The sequence below is a fragment of the Poromitra crassiceps genome (assembly GCF_964638095.1).
Source record: "Poromitra crassiceps genome assembly, chromosome: 1".
In the NCBI taxonomy this organism is placed as follows: Eukaryota; Metazoa; Chordata; class Actinopteri; order Beryciformes; family Melamphaidae; genus Poromitra; species Poromitra crassiceps.
In genome coordinates, this window is record NC_139623.1 from 38,444,113 (window position 1) to 38,467,052 (window position 22,940).

The window sequence follows — 22,940 nt, forward strand, 5'->3', positions numbered from 1 at the left end:
TCTGTCCTGCTGAGCCGAGGAGGAAAATCCGTGGCTGGATATATTCCCATGACTTTGTTTTTGTCGGGAAGAAAGGTGACACGATTGAACATCAAAGTCAAATGTAAACGGTGTCCAGTGGCCTGTACTACGAATGTTGTATTAGAAGATCCAGGATCTGTCCCTTGATCTGGTTTGTCTAAACCAGATCAGCTCGATTGTAGTTAACTTGTACTACGAAGCTCGTTTGCCACTCGTTTAGTGGAACCAGGTTTTTCTAATCGAGCTCTAGGCTCGTGCACATGAAAATGCTCGTGCACATCAGCTCGTGCACATAAAAAGGGCGTTCTCTCCGACGTCTGACCAATCACAACATGGAGACGCCAAACACGTCATCGGCTGCGTCTGACTGGCAGCAGCAGCAGCAGCGGCAGAGCCGCATATTTCTCGCTTGAGGAGCAAACGCTCATATTGACGAAATATGAGGTTTTTAAACATCTAATAAAAACAAAGGGCAACACTGTTGCACATAATAAGCGGCGAAAGGAGGGCTGGCAAAAATTTGCAGATTGTCTAAATGCATAAGTTATTCAGCTTGCTTGATTTCGCCACCAAAGCGCCAGACATGCCTATTTCCTCATTGAATGAATCCGCAAAAAAAAATCTGCGTTGGATATTATTAGTCTGTTCCCGAATGACTGTCTAAAGACCACTTTTATCCACACCAGTAATTTCTTTGAAGAGCGGTTTCGTAGGCTATCTACAGCTCTCTATCTACAGTCTTTTGTGGAAGCAATGTGTAATCTATCTCAGTCCAAAATCGGTATGTAGCTATAGACCATTTAGGCTCAATGAATAATAATGATCTCATGAGTGTTTAGTCGCACTGACTGAATAATTCCTATAGGCTAATCAATAAAAAAAAGAATGATAATAAAATAAAATAAATGCTTCTGAACTGAATTGACACGGTACGTGCGGGCATAGATTTCATTTATAAAAAATAGCCTATTTCGTGGTCACATATAGGCTATAGGCTATCGTCAGCAGAGTCGCATATCTCCATATTTCATATAATGATGCTGGAAATATGAAGTTAAATCACATCATACAGGCCAAAAGCAACACAGTTGCAACTGCAAAATGCAGGAGTAGCCTAGATATGAATCATCTTAATATGGGATCGCCTGTGTGCAGGTGATCCCATATTAAATTGCTTAGATGTAGTAGGCTATTCTAGCATGTAGGCTATGACCATTTTAATTCCAACCCAACGTCAGTCTCAGCTCCGTTGCGCACACGGCACCGTGCGCTTTGGAGACGTTAATGTAACCTTTTTATGCCAGTTTAGTGATATTTCTCCACTCACTATTCAGCTGCAATCGATCGGCGGGGTCAAACAACGTATCTAGGCTACTTGAGAGCACAAAAATGAATATATAAAAACATATTCCAAAGTGGGGCTTAATTAAAATGTAGCCTGCAACAAGTGCAAGGCTTTAGTCCTTGATTAATTCAACATTACAATTCGTGCTCCTTCCTTGATGGGAAACTAGTCCAGAAAGGGGTTGGCCATTTTTCCAAACTGCTGATTCGATTGGTTCGTGGGCGGTGTATCTAAGGTCTAATCTTATCCTTGCAACTTAACCTGCTACGGACCAGGTTAAGTGTGAAGCATAAGTTGCTATGGAAATATATGTCGGTAAGAAGTTAACTTGCTTTGTAGTACGGCCAAACCAGGTTTAAACCTGAAGTTACCTCGCTAAACCACTAAACTGGCTTTGTAGTACAGGCCTCAGGACAGGTAGGCTACTAACACTCTTTCCACTGTGAAAAACACGAGCTCAAACTTCCTAACGTTAACGTTACGAGACGAGAGGACAGCACAACAGAAACCGGAAAACTGTTAAAATACAGAGATAACGTAAAAACTCACAAGCTGGTGGACATCAAACATTGCTGTTATTATTGTCAGGTTAATGTTAATGTTGCAGAGCTAACGTTATTTGTGACACAAACTTGTTAAGCAAAGATGTAGCCTATACGTATTGAGTTTGCATTGGCAGTGCATACTGCATTCTATAAAACAGAAGCTGTTTAAAAGATTGCATCTTGTCAGTCATCACTTTGAGCCAGGTGTGCTCTTCATCAAGCATCTCTGTAGGAAGCTGTGCTCTGGCAAAGCGATTAGTTTAAATGGAACGGCACATAATAGACCTAGTTCACACATTCGCACCGCAAAGTCTGCATTTTGATGAGAAAAACGCTATGGGCCTTTTTCACAATGGCCATTTGTGTCTAGAAGACAGAGTATACACAAGTGCAACCAACTAACTAATTAAGGCTCCAGCACTGGAACACCTAAATGGACTGGAAGTTGGAAGCCCTAATTAACATATTGGTGCACCTGTGTTACCTCCTGCCTTTTAGACACAAAATCGCTGCAGTGAAAAAGGCCTATTGCCATTTGTGTGGAATGTAACGGAAAAGTAATATAACGAGTATCTAACGAATTACTTTTGGCATGGAGTAATAAGTAAAGTAATAATATTACTTTTGAAAATAGTAACGAGTAATATGTAATATATTACTTTTTTAGTAATGAGTGCCCAACACTGTTTGTGCTTGCACATGCGTGCACGTGTGTGTGTGTGTGTGTGTGTGTGTGTGTGTGTGTGTGTGTGTGTGTGTGTGTGTGTTAGTTCCCGCGTGTGTTGGTGTGTGTGTGTGTAGTAGTAGTAGTTGGTGAAGGAAGATGAGCACTGCACGTTTAGGAGGGGGGAGGGGGATGAGAGAGAGGGAGGAGGGTGTGTGTGGTGAGCGTCTGCTGAGCTCAGGGTGGTGTGATACGGTGGCCAGCCAGGCTCAAACTAGGCCCCTTCTTCCACTCGCTGGCCTCAGTGTAATCTGCCGGCGGCAGAGGGAAGGTAATCACTAGTTTGCACAGGACACACACACACACACACACACACACACACACGTTGCTTGGCTGCTTCCAGCGCCTGTGGTACTAAATACCTATACAGTGGCTTCCTCTGCCTCGACCACAGCTGCTTTAAACCCTATTCAATGCAATTACAGTTTAGATCATCCGCTTCTCTCTCTCTCTCTCTCTCTCTCTCTCTCTCTTTCTCATTGTGTTGTTCATGTTGCACTCTCTTCGCTCAATGTATCTCTCTCTCTCTCTGTGTCTCTCTCTCAATTTCAAATTCAAATTCAAAAGGGATTGGCATGATAAGCATCTTACATTGCCAAAGCATACATTAGCAACACTTAGCAATTACAAAGAATCAAAAACAGAAAACAAGGCATTTTGTTACTCAGTAACATAAATCACAAAATCTAAAGATATTCAAAGAGGAAGAGAAAAGAAAATTAACTGGAATGTGATAAGATAGAATATAATAGAAGACTATTGTTGACTGGAATCTATTCAGAATAATAACAGAACTGTAGTAAATGGGCAGTTAAATGGTGATAGTGCAAATAGAGAGCAATTACAGTGTATTAACAAAAATTCACAGAATCTGTAAATAACCGTTGTTATTTTGAAATCTTCAGAAGAGAGCGAAAAACCAATCAAAGCAAAAAAAATAAAAAAAATAAGAATCTTTCTCTCTCTCTCTCTCTTCACTCAGTGTATCTCTCTTTATCTCTGTCTCTCCCCATTGACTATTCTGCATTTTAGAGCATCCCTTGCTGCGTTCTTCCTCCTGAATACTTCTTTGCCCTGCTATTCCTGTGCCATTAATAGATTATTATCTATGCATATTATAATATGTATTGCACCTCTGTCCAGAAGTGGGTGGGGGAAAACGGTTGTTTGTGCGCCTGCGGGTCTGTAGCGCGTCTCAACTATCCCTCATGTGACAGTGACAGGAGGAAGTGGTGACATCTGTGGAGGGTGGTCTCAGTTGGGGGTGGGCCGAGTGAGATAAGGATGAATGGGGAGAAGAGAGAGAGAGAGAGAGACAGAGAGAGAGAGAGAATGTGCTGACTAAGCACCGGGGCGAGGAAGTTTAAGATCGATGGTTAAAACAGAATGAAAAAGCAGTCGACGCTACGGCGAGAGGAGAGCAGTGAAGCGAGTCCTGTATGTGTGTGTGTGCGTGTGCGTGTGCGTGTGCGTGTGCGTGTGCGTGTGCGTGTGCGTGTGCCTGTTCGTGTGCGTGTGCGTGTGTGTGTGTGCGTGTGCGTGTGTGTGTGTGTGTGTGTGTGTCCCCCTCTGGGGAGAGTGATTTAGGTTACTACAGGACAGAGAGTTGACATTTGGATACTCCAGTCTCCTTTAGAGCGATGCAACGGATGACCCAGCTTTTTCCCCACCGACATTGTTTTTGAAAAATAAATTACTCATAGAAAGTGTGTATCAAAATGCCATCACAATTCGTCAAACACAGACAAATCTATGGCTAATAACCAAGTCAGTAATGGATCTCTCTCTGAACTTTACAGCAGAATACAATTTGATCAAATAAATCGATAAATAAAACAGAACGAGAAAGCAGTAAAAGTAAGGAGGAGAAGCGAGGCGTGGAGTGAAACAGTAAAAAGAGGAAGTGTCTGTAAATAGAGGAGGGGTTATTCCTGTTCATCCCTCTCTGGGCTAATCAGCTGTAATCTCCACGCAGTGCTGCCTGGAGTCTAATCGTCAGTGACAGCCTTCAGATGGGGCAATGGGGCGGGACCACAGGAAGTTTCCTCCGCTTAAGCCTGTGAGGCTGTCACAGGAAGTAAATCTGGCCCAATCACAAGCCCTCATTCACTCAGGGCTTGTGATCAACAGTATGGATAGTAAAAATTTGAAACGGATACAATACTCATTTGCAACAGGTATTCATTATTATCGATTAGTATCGATACTAAAAATGGAAGTGCTTTCTCTTAATGACTGTTCTAGGTTGATGACTAGAGCAGGGCTAATCTGCTGTGTACTGTACGTTTTTAATGAGTTTTATTCTGCCTTAGTGAGTTATCTAACAGGTTACAAATCTTGTTTAATGTACTGAATGAAGCAGCGATGCATCGCGGGTTTACGGACGCGACTGGGGACTGCTTCTCTTTTTGTGTCCTTCCAGCCTTTCACAGGTTCACCTCGATCAGCCATTTGTGGGACTGGTATGTAACGGAGTGTAAGAAGTCTGTGGGACTGGTATGTAACGGAGTATAATAAGTCTGTGGGACTGGTATGTAACGGAGTGTAATAAGTCTGTGGGACTGGTATGTAACGGAGTATAATAAGTCTGTGGGACTGGTATGTAACGGAGTGTAATAAGTCTGTGGGACTGGTATGTAACGGAGTGTAATAAGTCTGTGGGACTGGTATGTAACGGAGTGTAAGAAGTCTGTGGGACTGGTTTGTAACGGAGTGTAAGAAGTCTGTGGGACTGGTATGTAACAGAGTGTAATAAGTCTGTGGGACTGGTATGTAACGGAGTGTAAGAAGTCTGTGGGACTGGTTTGTAACGGAGTGTAAGAAGTCTGTGGGACTGGTATGTAACGGAGTGTAAGAAGTCTGTGGGACTGGTTTGTAACGGAGTGTAAGAAGGACTGGTATGTAATGGAGTGTAAGAAGTCTGTGGGACTGGTTTGTAACGGAGTGTAAGAAGGACTGGTATGTAACGGAGTGTAAGAAGTCTGTGGGACTGGTTTGTAACGGAGTGTAAGAAGGACTGGTATGTAACGGAGTGTAAGAAGTCTGTGGGACTGGTTTGTAACGGAGTGTAAGAAGGACTGGTATGTAACGGAGTGTAAGAAGGACTGGTATGTAACGGAGTGTAAGAAGTCTGTGGGACTGGTATGTAACAGAGTGTAAGAAGGACTGGTATGTAACGGAGTGTAAGAAGGACTGGTATGTAACAGAGTGTAAGAAGGACTGGTATGTAACGGAGTGTAAGAAGTCTGTGGGACTGGTTTGTAACGGAGTGTAAGAAGGACTGGTATGTAACGGAGTGTAAGAAGTCTGTGGGACTGGTTTGTAACGGAGTGTAAGAAGGACTGGTATGTAACGGAGTGTAAGAAGGACTGGTATGTAACAGAGTGTAAGAAGGACTGGTATGTAACGGAGTGTAATAAGTCTGTGGGACTGGTATGTAACGGAGTGTAATAAGTCTGTGGGACTGGTATGTAACGGAGTGTAATAAGTCTGTGGGACTGGTATGTAACGGAGTGTAAGAAGTCTGTGGGACTGGTTTGTAACGGAGTGTAAGAAGTCTGTGGGACTGGTATGTAACGGAGTGTAAGAAGTCTGTGGGACTGGTTTGTAACGGAGTGTAAGAAGGACTGGTATGTAATGGAGTGTAAGAAGTCTGTGGGACTGGTTTGTAACGGAGTGTAAGAAGGACTGGTATGTAACGGAGTGTAAGAAGTCTGTGGGACTGGTTTGTAACGGAGTGTAAGAAGGACTGGTATGTAACGGAGTGTAAGAAGTCTGTGGGACTGGTTTGTAACGGAGTGTAAGAAGGACTGGTATGTAACGGAGTGTAAGAAGGACTGGTATGTAACGGAGTGTAAGAAGTCTGTGGGACTGGTATGTAACAGAGTGTAAGAAGGACTGGTATGTAACGGAGTGTAAGAAGGACTGGTATGTAACAGAGTGTAAGAAGGACTGGTATGTAACGGAGTGTAAGAAGTCTGTGGGACTGGTTTGTAACGGAGTGTAAGAAGGACTGGTATGTAACGGAGTGTAAGAAGGACTGGTATGTAACGGAGTGTAAGAAGGACTGGTATGTAACGGAGTGTAAGAAGGACTGGTATGTAACGGAGTGTAAGAAGGACTGGTATGTAACGGAGTGTAAGAAGGACTGGTATGTAACGGAGTGTAAGAAGGACTGGTATGTAACGGAGTGTAAGAAGGACTGGTATGTAACGGAGTGTAAGAAGTCTGTGGGACTGGTATGTAACGGAGTGTAAGAAGTCTGTGGAATCCCCTCCTTTGGTAAACGGTGCCTCTTTGCTACTTCAAGAGCTCATTGCAGCCTTCATGTGAACACGTAAGAGCATGAAGAGTCCACTTGCTCCTCGTGATTCATCTTCGAACTCAAACTTCACTTCAAGGTGGCATTAAATCCTTTGGTCGAAATACGACTTCTCGGTACGGAAGCTGATCTTGCACTTATTTATTTCTATGCTGTTATCTTGAGATCAGATCAGTTATTTATCTTGTTATCTCCCAGAGTTAGTTTGGAAGCAGACCGAGACCACCCTTCTTTGGCGATCTCCCAAAATGAGCCGCGCCAAGGAGGAAATCGCTCCCTGTTTCGGAACAACTGCTCCAAACGAGCCAGGTGTGAAAACCCCCTAACTTAACTTAACTTAACTTAACTTAACTTAACTTAACTTAACTTAACTTAACTTAACTTAACTTAACTTAACTTATAACTTAACTGAACTTATAACTTAACTTAACAGTTGTCAAGACACCACATGTATGCATGCTGGCATGGCAATTCTGATCTCAGATTTTGTCTTCTCGTGATAACGGGTTGATTATCTCTCTATCTGGAGATCATGAGATGGAGATCCTGTGTACTCGAGTGCAGCCTTTATTCGAGGGCAGCCTTTTGTGTGAGTGGTTGTAGCTGAACGGTTTCACTATAGGTTCATATGATTCATCATCAAAACTCATATGTCACGGCTAAACTCACTGCTTTGGTGGAAACACTACAGTATATCCTTCTGCTAATTCGAGCACATTTAGCCTTTCGTGTGAATGTTTACAGATTCACTTCTTCTTTATTCTCGCTGGCCAGCCTCCCCTCCCTACCGTGAGAGGAGTCTGGCTGCACGGAAACAGGCAACTGGGATAAGCCCTCCCCTGCTCTACTCTGCTCTCCCATTGGAGCGACTGTTTCAGTCGCTGCCGGATGTCCGCTCCCGGCTTATTACAAGCTCTGTCATTGGCTCCGACCATGTCAATCAGAGCGGCTTCCGCTCCCTCCTCCCTGTGTGTCGCTGTAAATAGTACCCTGCCGCCTCAGTGAAAACAACAACGCTAACTAGCTTAGGGTGACCATACGTCCTCTTTTGCCCGGACATGTCCTCTTTTCACGTCCTGTCCGGGGTGTCCGGGGGGGGTTTATTAATTATTGAAAATGTCCGGGTTTTCACAGGACCATTAGGCATAACGATGCCTGGCGCTTTAAATAGTACTCTGTTGCGTGTGACGTAATCGAGAGGCTGCCTCCCTTGTGGGCGGCTCTTGTGTCACTCACTCACAAACACAGAGAGCTGACATCGGAGCAGCAGCACTGGCTCCGAGCCTCCTACTACAAAATGCCGAAGCGTAAAGGCCTAAACATGGTCGTCCGTCAGAGCCTCGCCCCGCCCTCCCCGTGTGACGGCGGGTGGAGCCCCGTCCTACGGGGAGGGGCCGCCGTCGGCTGACGGGGGCTGCTCGAAAATGTGACTTCACGGCGACGATACGTGCGTGACGACAGCTGCAGGAGAGTTGTGATTGGCCGTTGCCCTGGCTCTTCGTCGTAAAGTCGCCTTTCAAAGCATGATGTTAGATTATAACAACTAGTTGTGTGGCTTAGCCTTCCCAAATGTTGAGGGTCGTTTTTTAGAATTTAATACATAGAATTGGGAACGTTACATTCAATTTCATTCAGACTGCCTGGCACACAATCTCCGCCATTTTCACACGGAGCTTCCGCGGGGGGGGGGGGGAGGGGGGGCGTAGTGGCGTCCGAGCATGTGGGGCTCGCTGGCGCCGCCAGACGGCGAGACGGCTCCAGACCGTCCTGGTCGGGACAAATGGGAGGCGGAGTGCACTGTGTGCAAAGCTATGTGTCCCTTTCAAATAAAGGTGCGGGGGATCTGAAAGCTCACATGGACACAGACAAACATAAGAAAGCTGTGCGGGGGGAGAGTTCGTCTACAAAATTAACGGACCCGGGAAAACGGAGGATTTGCATTTCATACTGTGAAACACCACAACAGCTACAGGTCCATGGATTGCACTATAGTGCCTTGAAGTAATATTGATAGTATTAGCCTATATTAATATTGAAGTAGCCTAATTTTTGGTTTGTTACGGTTTTATTATTTACATTATTACATTGACAATATTGTAAGAGATATTTTGTTAAAATATTTTCTAATACAGAGGTATTATTTATAACATTATTTCATATTTTTATATTTATTTTTCCAGTAAGACTTGAAAAGAGTATTTTTTTGTATTATAGGCTATATAATAAAGTATCTCGAGGCGGAGCCGAGTGTCCTCTTTTTGGAAATCAAAATATGGTCACCCTAAACTAGCTAGCAAGCTAACGGCAGAAACCTACACGCTAGCTCGTTGAAAATGGCAAGTTGGATTGTTGGAAACTATTTTCCAAGGGCACTGCGCCGCCAGACTTCTCTCACGGTAGGGAGGGGAGGCTGGCCAGCGAGACTACTTCTAGTCTTTAGCTGAAAAGTCACTTGGTTCTCATGGTAGAGAAGCTCAGTTTGCTGCCATTCTGTTGCATATAAGAATAGCTCAAATGTGTATTGTTTGTCCAGCTGTGCAGTATGTGCACTAAATGTTATAGCTGATGTTCACGGTTTGACTGCGCACATCTGTCATGCTGGCCGGCAGTGTCAATGTATTGAGCACACACTCGCACGCACGCACGCGCACGCACACACACACACACACACACACACACACACACACACACACACACACACACACACACACACACACACACATAATAATGTAGAGATGCATTGGCAGTCAATTGCATTGGGAAACCTTTCTCCATTTTTCATTCAGTCTTAATGACATTTTCAGAGATAAATTGAGTTGCCGAAACCCACTTTAGATACAGTCTGTAGTTTAGTGACACAGTCTTTTCATGAGCTTAGAAAAGCATGACAGGAAACTAAATTAGCCTAAATAATATGCTAGGAAATTATCAAGAAAAGCCATACTGCAAGAAACAAAAGCATCAGTCAAAAGGACAAGTTCAAAAATAGGAACTTTTCGAGCTGAAGAAGTCTATCCAGCAGTAAGGTTTAGGGAAAATTTGAAACAGATACAATACTCATTTGCAACAGTATGGACACCAGCAGTGCTTTCTCTTAATAAAGCCTGAACCATCAAAGAATTGAGAGAAAATTCCAATTCTTTGAATCTGGAGTCTTTATTGGTCCTTCTGACAAAAAAATAAATAAATATCAAATATAATTTTGCAAGTCTGATTTTCAAATCGTCTCATGATACATCAGGCCTTATATAGTCCTCATGGTTTTCTTTCTCAACAAACAAAAACATAATAAAACAAGACAAGATTTAACACAAACTTTGTCCTTTAATTTTGAAATTACTAATTTTTCCATATTGTATGACGTCATACATATTCTGCATCTGCTACATTCTGCTACATCACGCAGCAATGAGTAATCCACCAATGGAACTGGCAGGGTGGAAAAGGAACATTTCAGTTAGTTTGGCTCAGTCAGTCAGCATCTTCAACTGAGTATTTTCTTGCCATCTAAAAGGCATTGTGTAAAAAATTACAAAATTATACCGGTTATAAATATCTTAATTTTGACTCTAAATACACCTAATTATGTCATTTAAACCTTTAATTATTTTACTTGAGTAATAAAAAGACTGTATGTTGCTTGATTATTATGCATCATGCATGAAATGCAATAAAATGACAATTGACCAATTTGCTGATAAATTACCTTATATACCTGCAGTATATCATTTGATACTCACAGGTTTCATACATACACAGGTTATGAAATTTTAAGTAATTTTACATTGCATCAAGCTAGTAACTATTCCTATTGATGTTTCAGTAACAATTTGAATGTTTTTCTTACCTTTACCTTTTCAAAATTGACAAAGAGCTCCTTGCAAAATCACATGTTGGTTACTCCTTGCAGGTGGCCATCTTGGCTATGTCAGCACAAGGCACTCAGTTGCGCAAATCACTGCCCCCTAGTGCATTATCCACAAATGACATGTATCGTATTGTATACATCAGGTTTTTCAAGAAAAAAAAGATATTGCACGTATGATTTAGAGGGCTCTAAAAATCATGTATCAAATATGATACGCTTGGCGTTATAGGGTTAATGAAAAATCAAACATACTACTGGTTTTTCCCTCCCTCCCTATCATTGGTGGGTGTCTGTTACTTCAGTTACAGTCTGTTTTTAAAATCTCACACTCTGAAGTTCATGGATATGGTAAAATATAAAACCGGGCAAATTATGTTTAAAGTTATTAACAAGATGATGCCAGAAAACATTCAACACATGTTCTCTGGTAGAGATGGGGGTTATTATTTAAGAGGATCACTGCATTTAAAACAACCAAAGGTTCGCACAACTCGAAAAAGCATGTGCATCTCTGTTTGTGGGGTGCTGCTTTGGAATGGCTTGGACGAAATGATCAAAAAGAGTAATCATATAGGAAATTTCAAAAGAATCTATAAACTATCAATCATGGACATGTATAAGAGAGAGCTTGAAAAATGAGTATTGCGCTTAGTATATTTAATTTCACATTTCGTAGCATTAAGTGGGATTGCCTATGGTAGGCTATCTGTTTTGTATTGTAAAGCAGCTATTATTATTATTATTTAAACCTTATTTAATGAAGTAGTAAGGAGGGGCAGGACTAGATAAGCATGGCTTCTTTCTGTCCCTTCTCGGACATATAATATGTTGTTTTGTAAATGAATGTGTTTTTAACTTCTGTTCGAGACAAATAAAAAATTCAATTCAATTCAACAAGCTCAAAGTGTTGTGATAGGCTGATGACTAGAGCAAGGGTAATCTGCTCTGTAAGTGCAAAGATTTTAATGAGTTTTATCAGGCCTAGATTATGGAGAAGCGTGCGTCTGTCCGTCCATCTGTCCAAGTTTATTTTTATGCCTCTTGATGTGTCGTCATTTTCTCCCTCATGGTATCGAAAATGCTATAGAGTATCGACATTGTTGTGGGTTGGTGAAGAAAAGACTTTAGCAGTCAAAACCTTGTATGGTAGCAACTTGCGGAAACTGCCTGCAGTCAATGTTGAAATGTACATTTCTCCTTGTTTGGGGCATTTGAGGAATGCTATCTTTTCACTTAACGTTTTTGCCATCAATTACATGTAACGTCAATGTCTTACACTACTCTACATACAGTAACAAGCTGAAGGGTTCGGAAGCCAGTGGGTTATTATGAGTCCTGGCCGTTGCACTAGCGCCTCCTCTGACCGGTCGGTCCGGGCGCCTGTTCTGGGGAAGGGGAATTTGGGGAATAGTGTGATTCTCCCACACGCTACGTCCTGCCAGTGAAACTCCTCGCTGTCAGGCTGCTGAAAAGAAGCCGCTGGTGACTGCACATGTATCGGAGGAAGCATGTGCTAGTCTACAACTCTCCCCAGATCGGCAGAAAGGGTGGAGCAATGACCGGGACAGCAGGGGGAATTGGAACAATTGGGGAGAAAAACTGTGAGCGAGACACCGAACCTCTGCTTAGGCCTACTCATTGTAAGAGCATCAGCTAAGTGCCTCAACCCTTAGTATATCATACTGTAGAGATAAGGAAGTTCAACCTAATGATGGTGGTTTGATCATCTGCCCTTGATGACACAAATGAAACGTCTGGAAGGTCCGTGAGTTCAAACTTCGCCCAGGGTCGGTGTTGTTGTCCTTGATGGTGTGAGTGATTTGTGGGACGCTGCCGACACGCTGTCCTCTCACTGCAGCTGTAGCAACAAGCCTTGTAGAAGGCAACTGGAATGGACTCAAAGACCTGTGTGTGTGTGTGTGTGTGTGTGTGTGTGTGTGTGTGTGTGTGTGTGTGTGTGTGTGTGTGTGTGTGTGTGTGTGTGTGTGTGTGTGTGTGTGTGTGTGTGTGTGTGTGTGTGTGTGTGTGTGTGTGTGTGTGCGTGCGTGCGTGCATGCGTGCGTGGTATGGAGGTCCAGACTACTCAATAGACATGCGCAGCTATTGACTGAACGCGTCACACACGCATGCTTTGACGCCTGTGTAGCAAAGCAACGATTGACGTGTCATGTAGTTTCCCCATTGACTTGTAATGGTCACGCGTGCACGCGTACGGAGTGCAATCCTAGCTGCTTTATTGACTGGTGCACCCTGCGTAATGTTACGCGTAATGTTTATGCGTTTTTCGCGAACGCATGCATAAACGCACACATGAAGATAATAGAACATTTTTGTCATGCGCGCACACGCACGTGCACTATGACGTGCGCAAACTACATCACGCGCGACAACAAGATGCGTACTGTAGCTACTTACACGTGTGGCCATCCAAGAACAAACAAGACTATTGGACAAACAACCAAACAAAAACAATGCATTCAAAGTAAATACATAGATCTTGCCCTGTTGGCAGCTAGGAAATGCATAGCTTTAAATTGGAAAGCATCCAATCCCCCAGCTGTAGTTCACTGGTGGAATGAACTCTCAAGCCACCTGGGGGGAGGTTAGGTTTAGGCATGGGGGGTGGGAGAGGTTAGGTTTAGGGTCTGGGGGAGGTTAGGTTTAGGCATGGGGTGGGAGAGGTTAGGGTTAGGGTTAGGGTCTGGGGGAGGTTAGGTTTAGGGATGGGGGGTGGGAGAGGTTAGGTTTAGGGTTAGGGTCTGGGAGAGGTTAGCTCCTCCAGACCCTAATGGGGGAGCAGTTGACTAATGGGGGAGCAGTTAGGCTAATGGGGGAGCAGTTGCCATAAGCGTCAAAGATTACTTCCATGGGTTTGCATTGAGTTTAGTCGGAAAGCCCAAATCGTTTCATGTGTCGCTCAAGGGTACCATGTTAGTAACAAGCGACGCACAAGGGACGGGACAAAGCGTCAATATGCTACGCGCTCGGAGTGAGAACAGGTTGGACACACAGACAGGTGTCAGGGGACAGGTGTCAGGGGTGGGTGTCAAGTTACGAGTCAGAAGAAGTGCATTGTTTCCAGCTCCAGACGAACCTCCAGCTTCTAAAATTTGAATGTCACCGACATGTGTCCCTCACGCGCACATACATGAGTGCTGCATTCAGCATTGCACTGCACAGATAAGCTACAGCTAAAAGCTAAAAAGGTTATTGTTCCAAAATGAGATGTTCACCACCCAAAGTGACACCTCATCTTACATGCCATGTGTATTTATTATAGTCCTCTTAACCAACAGGATTGTCACAGATGTTTTTTTTACAGAAGATACAAAAAACAGAATGAAAAAATAGTAAAAGATAGTAAAATTGAAAGACAGAACAAACTAAGAATCTATGCAAAGCTACTGAATTTGTGCATGTGTGGAAATGTGGAAATGTCTTAAAAATATCGATCGCTTTTCTTTCTCTCTTTTCTGTAAGATAAAGTCAAGCGGAATATCTGCACCTATATCTGTCTACTTTGCACTAAACCAGAGAGACAAACAGACAGCCTCCATTTGATTTCTGGAAGTATTAATAATATGATTGATGTGAGGATGATTTGAGCTTCGCTCAGCATTACAGAAGTATTTTGAAACGTGCAAACCTGGCAGCCACTTTCAAGTCTACCTCTAGCATAATTTCATTCATTTAGCACTGATTCAGCCCTGTAACAGTTTTGACATAAGCAGGAAGAAAGTATTTGAAGCAGAGTCAGTAGGTTATGGAGTCTGTCTATAGAGCCTGTGCCTCCTCTGCCTCTCTTTTAAAACAGTGACTAATCCAGTAGCTGCAGTGTGTGTGTTGAGTCTGTCAACACTGTAGCTGCTGGCTGTCCCATGCATGCAGCCGGGTGTGTTGATTCTGTCAACACTGTAGCTGCTGGCTTCGTCTCGCTTGCCAGACTCTCTCCCTGCAGCGGGAAAGAGTCTGGCTGGTAATAGCGCCACTGTGGACTAGCAAGGAAAAAGGTTCAGTTTAATACCTTTACAGCCATCCACTGAAAGTACCATGCGGGCTGGCTTCATTGCATAATTTCATCATTTTCAGAGTCGAGCTAACGGCTAGCGCTGCTGTTGTTATTGTTTCAAAGGCAGCGGCGCAGGCATTCAAGATCGGCAGATTCTACACGTACAGCAGCAGAGGCATTTGAGATCCACAGATTCAACACGGGGGGAGGGGAAAGGAAATCCATATATGGTCGTCGCTTATGTGTGTGTGTGTGTGTGTGTGTGTGTGTGTGTGTGTGTGTGTGTGTGTGTGTGTGTGTGTGTGTGTGTGTGTGTGTGTGTGCGTATGTATGCGCGCGTGCGTGCGCTGCCCGTCTGGCTGGTGCTGTGTCATTGATCGTTCCCTCAGAACCGTTCAAAGGCATCAAGCCTTGGAAATGACAGGAGATGAATGACTGTTTGTCCCATTTCGACATTATCACATTGTCTAAACTGAACTAGTCCATATCCCAGAGATGAAATGCTCATAAACAGCTTGAATTTGGGGAAATGGAAGAATCAGCCTCGTCAGTCCCTGGCCTGCCTATGCCAATGGCCATGTGCAGTGCAGGCCAACCTATTCAGGCGGACGGAGAGAGTTTTCCTTATTTTACAGTAGGATATAGCATTTGGATTATGGAATGTGTAGAACATGGAAGAATGCAGTATACAGAATGTGGAGTATAGACTGTAGAACACAGAAAGAATAATATAGAATGTGGGTTATGGAATAGGAAAATAAAGAAAAGACATTTCGTCTCAAGGGGTATTCCCTATCTCCAGTCAATTTCTATACTATAGTTTTTGAGTTTCTGTTTTTGATGGATACTCTGTCGACAAAAGTTTCCTTTTCAGGATGACAATGATGAACTTGATCGGCTTCAGCAGCATACAGTGGGTCGTTACATTTAATCAACACATAAGAAACCCTGAAATAGTCCATACTCCATAAATAATTGTAATATTTTACTGAACTCAATTCCTCCCACAATTAGTGCTGCCTGTTTAACCAGTCAAATACATAAAGTAGGGTACAACTCTGCTCAGTTAATAGCAGACACCACCTGATCCAATTTAAAGTCACTCATCGTCTTCACTACTCCAAGCATAAATTGCACAGGATATTCCCTTCTGTCTCACCACTATGTGACAGGTGTCGGATCTCAGAGGGCACACTATCTCATGCCTTCTGGTTCTGCCCTTAACGGAATTCTGGGCCAAAATATTTGATTGGTACTCTAAGGCCTACAAGATAACACTGCAACCGGAGGCGGAACTCGCCATCTTCAGCTGTTCGGAGTCCTCTCTGAACTTTCCTACAGCTGTGCAACAATCCCTAACACAAGGGACAACTGTCACCAAAAGACTCATTCTGAAGGAATGGAAGTCCTCATCTTCACCTTCTTTCTCAGGTTCCTGAGAGCCAACTTGCTTGAAAGATTCTCGATTATATGGGACCCGTTTTTGGCCTATTTTGATGTGGTTAAAGGAACACTCCGCCCATTTTCAACCAGCTTTGTATCATTAGAACATCAGTAGTATATCAGAAAACTGTAAACGGTTTTGAAGTCTGTCATTTAATTTGACAGTTATTGAGTGTTAAAGTGTGGACCAGTGACATCACTGGTCCACACTAACTCAAATTAATAACTCATTAACTCAAATCAACTCTCAATAACTGTCAAACTATTCATCATTCATCTAGTTTGACAGTTATTGAGAGTTGATTTGAGTTAATGGGTTATTCATTTGAGTTAGTGTGGACCAGTGATGTCACTGGTTCACACTTTAACACTCAATAACTGTCAAATTAAATGACAGACTTCAAAACCGTTTACAGTTTTCTGATATACTACTGATGTTCTAATGATACAAAGCTGGTTGAAAATGGGCGGAGTGTTCCTTTAAGAATGACTGATGTTGGGGGTGGTGGGCGACTCGCCCGGTTGGTTTCCTATGGACCCCTTCCTTGGGATTCCACGCACAATGTCTCTTACAAGCACATAGACACCTTAGACGGCTGGTAGCATCAAGTTGTAATGTTCAATGCCGATAATGTATGTAATTTTTTTTCTTTTCTTGTCTTGTGTGTCTGAGCCTGTTCATCTGTCTTGTTCATGTAATGTTAAAAAAAATATATATATATATATATATATATATATATATATATATATATATATATATATATATATATATATATATATATATATATATATATATATATATATATATATATAAATACATACAGTAGGGTAATGCCAACAGACAAGTTGTTTCCTGACAACCATCAACAATCAGTCAGTCACAATTTACCGGTACTTGATGAGTGACTGAGTGGGTCTAGGGCAGGTTACTGGAACTGTGCAAGTGAAGGGGCGGGGTGAGAACAGGAAACAGATGGTCAATCCAGTACTAATCAAGGGAAGCAGACAGTTCTGGTCAAACACCTCACAAGTCTCCACCCTGCTCTGTGGCTTGGCTGACAGTATATGATCACTACAATTGAAACTTCATCACACCTCTGAAAACACCTCAGAAGTCTCTAATCTGCTATGGTCTGGCTTACCGTATATGATCACTACACTGAATGATCGTACTGTAGTAGTCTAGTCTCTGAGGAGAAATGGAGTTACAGTTTTTTTTCTTTACAATTACAGTTACAAGTGTTTCCCAATTACTGACTTCACTTTCGCTTCGTTGTGCTTTATTTTTGCCAGTTTTTTTGGTGCAATTTACAAAATACACAAAGGGAAAAGTAATGGAAACAGAATATTCTGATACTAATACAGTAAAATGTATGTAGTTTACAGTTTAAAAAAAAATCACCACAAGACATGCTGTACACTTAAATTTCATAAGTTAGGTTTTGAACTTTAATTGAAAAGTTTTGAAAAGAGTATGTGTAATTGAAATTATAATCATACTTACAGTAGAGCATTAAATGATTATCTGCTTGCTATAACAGAATGAGGGGCTAGTATGCCCTCTGGGTGAAGGTCCTCTGTTTAGGCCGAAGCCAGTTGTAAGATATCTGCCTTCATAAGCCATGTAAGACAGTCGATGGCGACTGCCAAAAGATATGATTACTATCGTGGGGAATGGTATTGCTTTATGTTATTTTATAGGCAAAGCGCTGTGTGGCCTCTTTCTCTCTTTGATTACAAAAATTAATTAATTAAGTCCTTTATCCCCATTGGGAAATTCATCCTCTGCATTTGACCCATCCTCTAGGAACCTTCCTAGAACTAGGAGCAGTGCAGTGCCCGGGGACCAACTCCAGTTCTTTTGCCAGTGGCTTGGTCAGGGGCACTGACAGGAGTATCAACCCTAACATACATGTCTTTGACAGGAGTATTAACCCTAACATACATGTTTTTTGGTGGTGGGAGGAAACCGGAGCACCCGGAGGAAACCCACATGAACACGGGGAGAACATGCAAACTCTACACAGAAAGGACCTGGGACGGACCGGGGTTCGAACCAGGGACCTTCTTGCTGCGAGGCAACAGTGCTAACCACCCACCTTGTCTTTCCTGCTCAGAGCGGAGACCCATACACGTGACATGTGACAAGGACGTAATTTCATTTTTAGATTCTATTACACACCCTTCCTATATGCTTATTGATAACCATAAGCATGTGGTCTTATTGCCATGCAGTATAATGTCAGGAACCTCTTCATTCTCGTTGTAAGGTATAAAGGAAGCTGATAAACAGGAGTTTTATGCATTCAGCCAGGTTGTGATTTTGGTTGAGATTTTGCGCCCAGCGCTTAACTACAGTAATACAATCCAGGAAAAGGCAACTTCTCCCTTCTCCAAGTCTCTTATTTCAGACATTTCCACCACAGTATGTAAACATCCACAAAATTGACTTTATACATTATGAATTTACGTGAGAAATGAATTGAGGACTTTTCTTTCACTCATCATTGAACGCATATTGTGTCAAAGCAATGCAAAATCATTCACACACACACACACACACACACACACACACACACACACACACACACACACACACACACACACACACACACACAGTACAGCAGTTGCAGGTATTGTCCACTTGACTTAAATAGAAAGTGGAGATGGTGAGCAATCACTGTATCATGTAAATGTGGTGTGTGTCATTATGCTGCTGTACATCTGTCAGCTGATAACTGTGCAGTGCTGTTAGTGTTTGCTGATCATGTGTGTCTGTCTGTGTGTGTGTGTGTGTGTGTGTGTGTGTGTGTGTGTGTGTGTGTGTGTGTGTGTGTGTGTGTGTGTGCGTGTGCGTGTGCAGTTTGCTGTAGTAGACTGGGTTTGATGAGTTGCAGTCAGATACAGTTTGCTGTAGTAGGCTGGGTTTGATGAGTTTCAGTCAGATACAGTTTGCTGTAGTAGGCTGGGTTTGATGAGTTTCAGTCAGATACAGTTTGCTGTAGTAGACTGGGTTTGATGAGTTGCAGTCAGATACAGTTTGCTGTAGTAGGCTGGGTTTGATGAGTTTCAGTCAGATACAGTTTGCTGTAGTAGACTGGGTTTGATGAGTTGCAGTCAGATACAGTTTGCTGTAGTAGGCTGGGTTTGATGAGTTGCAGTCAGATACAGTTTGCTGTAGTAGACTGGGTTCGCTGACTTTGTTGCTTGCTTCATTTTCAGATTGTAAATTCCACAAAGTATAGAAAGGGTGTCAAACATGTCAGATATGGCTTCTATCCTGCAGATTACCTGGTGTAGCGATATGTGCGTGAGGGAAATACATACCTACATACATACATGTGCCTGTAACTAGAGCACAATATTTCTCACCAAAGTCACTCACAGACGAATGAGGAAGTTAACCTTCCCACATGTTTACAGTTGTCTGGCTGTCTCTTGGTCCGAGTGAAATGTTAATGTGGTCTCTCCTGTTTTTAAATATATCTGAATCGTTTGGTTTGACGAAGTAAAACTATTTTTATAAGCATTTTACGACATGTCTATGGGAAAATAAATGGCGGATGAAAATCTCTGGTACAGTACTGAAGCAGGAAGTGACGTTCCACTTTGGCTCTCTATATCTGTGTGTGTGTGTGTGTGTGTGTGTGTGTGTGTGTGTGTGTGTGTGTGTGTGTGTGCGTGCGTGCGTGCGTGCGTGTGTGTGTGTGTGTATATCTGTGTGTATGTGTGTGTTTGATAACAGGGAGGTTTTGCTTTATTTGATGACATGGCTCCGTGGTTCATGCTCTGTTGGCACGTGTGTGTGTGTGTGTGTGTGTGTGTGTGTGTGTGTGTGTGTGTGTGCGCGTGCCTGCCTGCCTCCCTGCGTGCGTGCATGTGTGCATCTGACAGAGATACAGACAGTAAGCGATTCTGATTGGCCGTCTGCTGCAGCACTGCCTGGATACCATTGGTCAGGTCAGGTGGTGCTGTTGTCTGACTCACTGAGAGGAAAGCCCCCCCCCACACACACACACACACACACCCCCCCTTCCCCCGGCTAAACTGTGCGTCTCACCCATGGCATGTGGGGGGGGGTCAAAGGTTAATAAGCACAGCGTGTGTTTTTAATTTGTGCGTGATATTTATTTTCCGGGTCCACGGCTTCTCAGTGCTGCAGTATAGATTTTCTATTTTGAGCTGCAGCTCTATGGACGAGAGAGTATGGGAGGTGTATGTTTTACAGTAAGTGCATGAACGCGCTTGTGCGTGTGTGCGTGTGCGTGTGTGCGTGTGCGTGTGCGCGTGCGTGTGTGACTTCCTGCCTGCATGAGTACGCCGGGCAACACCTGTTGTGCAATGCTCTCATTCATCATGCTTTGGTTTCACCTTGCATCAGATTGTATCTGTCAGGATTGACTGTTTAAACTCCAACTTAAAATGAACGATTGCATCCATGAATGAATGAATCAATCAACCAATCATTCAGGAACGCATTAATTCATCCATCCATCCAATCAATTAACCGAGCAGTCCCAGCAAGTATTTGATGCTAAATGCTATATGTTGATACAGCAGCCTGCCTGAAACTCCATAGCTCCAAAATGAAAATGCAACATGTGGAGTCAAATATTTTCCCGAAAGCAGCAATGCTGGAAATCTGACTTCTCTACCAATATAACTTTTATTATCTACAAATTCAATACTACTACAGTACCATGGCAAACAAGAAAAGCCCTCAACTATTGAGTTCCTGAATTGAGTTTCGTTTTGTGGCAACCTTTGCACAGAGGTTTGATGTGCCTGGTTTCGGCTCTGTAAGCAAAAACTGCTCCGTAACGTGTCCCTGGAACCAGTTCTGTCTTAGGTGGAAGGGGATGCGGTTCTTCTTCTTCTTCTTCTTCTGCTTAAGCTGTGATTTTTTTTATATAATATCATAGCAAGGATCAGTTTGTGTCTATATGGAGGATTTCCCCCAGGCTGATCCATTGACCATGCGTCTATGACGTCGACACCGCCTGAATATATGCCGTCTTTACTTCCTTGATTTGATGCGTGTGTCACTCATGAATGAGTGAGGGATCATTCAAAAGTCTAAACCAATGGAATATCAGTTGGGGGCGGGGTCTTCAAAATCTGATGGTTTTATTGGTTGGAATTCATTTGCAGTTTGCATTTTATTTGCATTATTTGCACTGTCTCTAACTCTCTACTGTTGGATATTATGTACAGGTAGTTCTACATTACCTTTCATTTTATTTTAGTACCTATTTACTACCTTGTACTTGACACTGTCTACCGTTTGCTGCTGTGGCTCCTGAATTTGCCCAAGGTCAATCTATAAAGTGCTTTCTTATCTTACTGTATCTTATCTTTATATTTACGGTTACTGGTGCATGAGGTCACCATGAAAGATACTCCATTTCTCAGGAAGTAATAGTTATGGGAGTCAATTTCATGGGGACTATTATAATGTTGTTATAATGGAATGTTGTAATGTACGCCCTCTGGAGGCGACACTGGAATTTGAGTATGCAGAACACATTTGGTGATACAGGTGAATATTCAACCATTTGCATCAAAGTAGTAACAGCACTGCTAGCATACACTGAAAAAGCAACATTACAGGAAGAGAAACCAATCTGCTCTATCCCCCCCCCCCCCCCCTCTCTCTCAATTCAATTCAAGGAGCTCTATAGAGTACCGCAGGGATGACATTTTTGTAGGCTTACCCTGAAGTTCCTGCACTTCCTGGTTCTTACGTGTAAAAGTCAATGGGATTTTGATATGGGAATTTCGGTTAAATGCATGAAATAAGGTCTGTGGTTAACAAAAGTTTATGAATGGCACGACGTACATGTGCTCATGTCGCCAAAGCGTCGATACAAACATAGATAGAAATAATAGAAGAGATAAAGTAAAAAGTAAAAATAAAGTAAAATTAAATAAACTTCTATATAGATTCATCACATAGAATATTTCAAGATTCACTTAGCCACAGACACAGTAAGTAATCAGATTACAATTCTTAGTGCAAGTATGCAGCGCAGCGGTCACATCAACAGAGAAGACAAAGCAATACGGAAAAGCAATCACAAATTATGAAGTGCAAAATATAGAAAGGCATATAAAGTGACATACTGTATGATGGGGCAGGGAGGGGGAATAGGATAATGTCTAGGGGGAGGGGTCCTGTTACTAAGCCGGATGTGCTCAGGGGGCATCGGGGGTGGGGGGAGGAGTCTTCACATGATTGATTGATTTCTTAGATGATGGCATGACTGAGGCTGAGGCGTTTGAGCAGTGTTGATAATAGTAGTGATAATATTCTTCTCTCTCTACCCCCCCCCCCCCCTCTCTCTCTCTCTCTCTCTGCACACGCTGCAGAGTTGAGTTCCACCCTGATGGAGAAGATGCAGGCCCAGGAGCTGTTGATGGGCCTGAGGCTCCCGGAGATGGCTGAGCTGAGCCAGTGGTTCCGCTCGCTGCCCACGCCCACACTGGTGGGCCTGGGCGCGCTGACGGCCGTGCTGGCCTACTGGCTGGCCACCAGGCCGCGTGCCATCCAGCCACCCTGCAACCTGCTGCACCAGTCTGAGGAGGTGCAGGTGAGAGGGGCAGCACACACACACACAGAGATACACACGCGTAGTCATCGACACGTACTCTCATTCACTGTTGT

General features: G+C 43.1%; 1 protein-coding gene across 1 annotated transcript in view; it reads left to right on the forward strand.

The window, feature by feature from the left end:
- Positions 1-22,940, forward strand: part of acsl6 (acyl-CoA synthetase long chain family member 6) — a gene marked incomplete at both ends in the record, with an annotated part of 94,912 nt that overhangs the window by 12,408 nt on the left and 59,564 nt on the right. Inside the window, one exon of the mRNA XM_083646527.1 lies at positions 22,646-22,866. Coding sequence (XP_083502653.1) covers positions 22,646-22,866 — 221 coding nt within the window. The remainder of the gene's footprint in view (positions 1-22,645; positions 22,867-22,940) is intronic.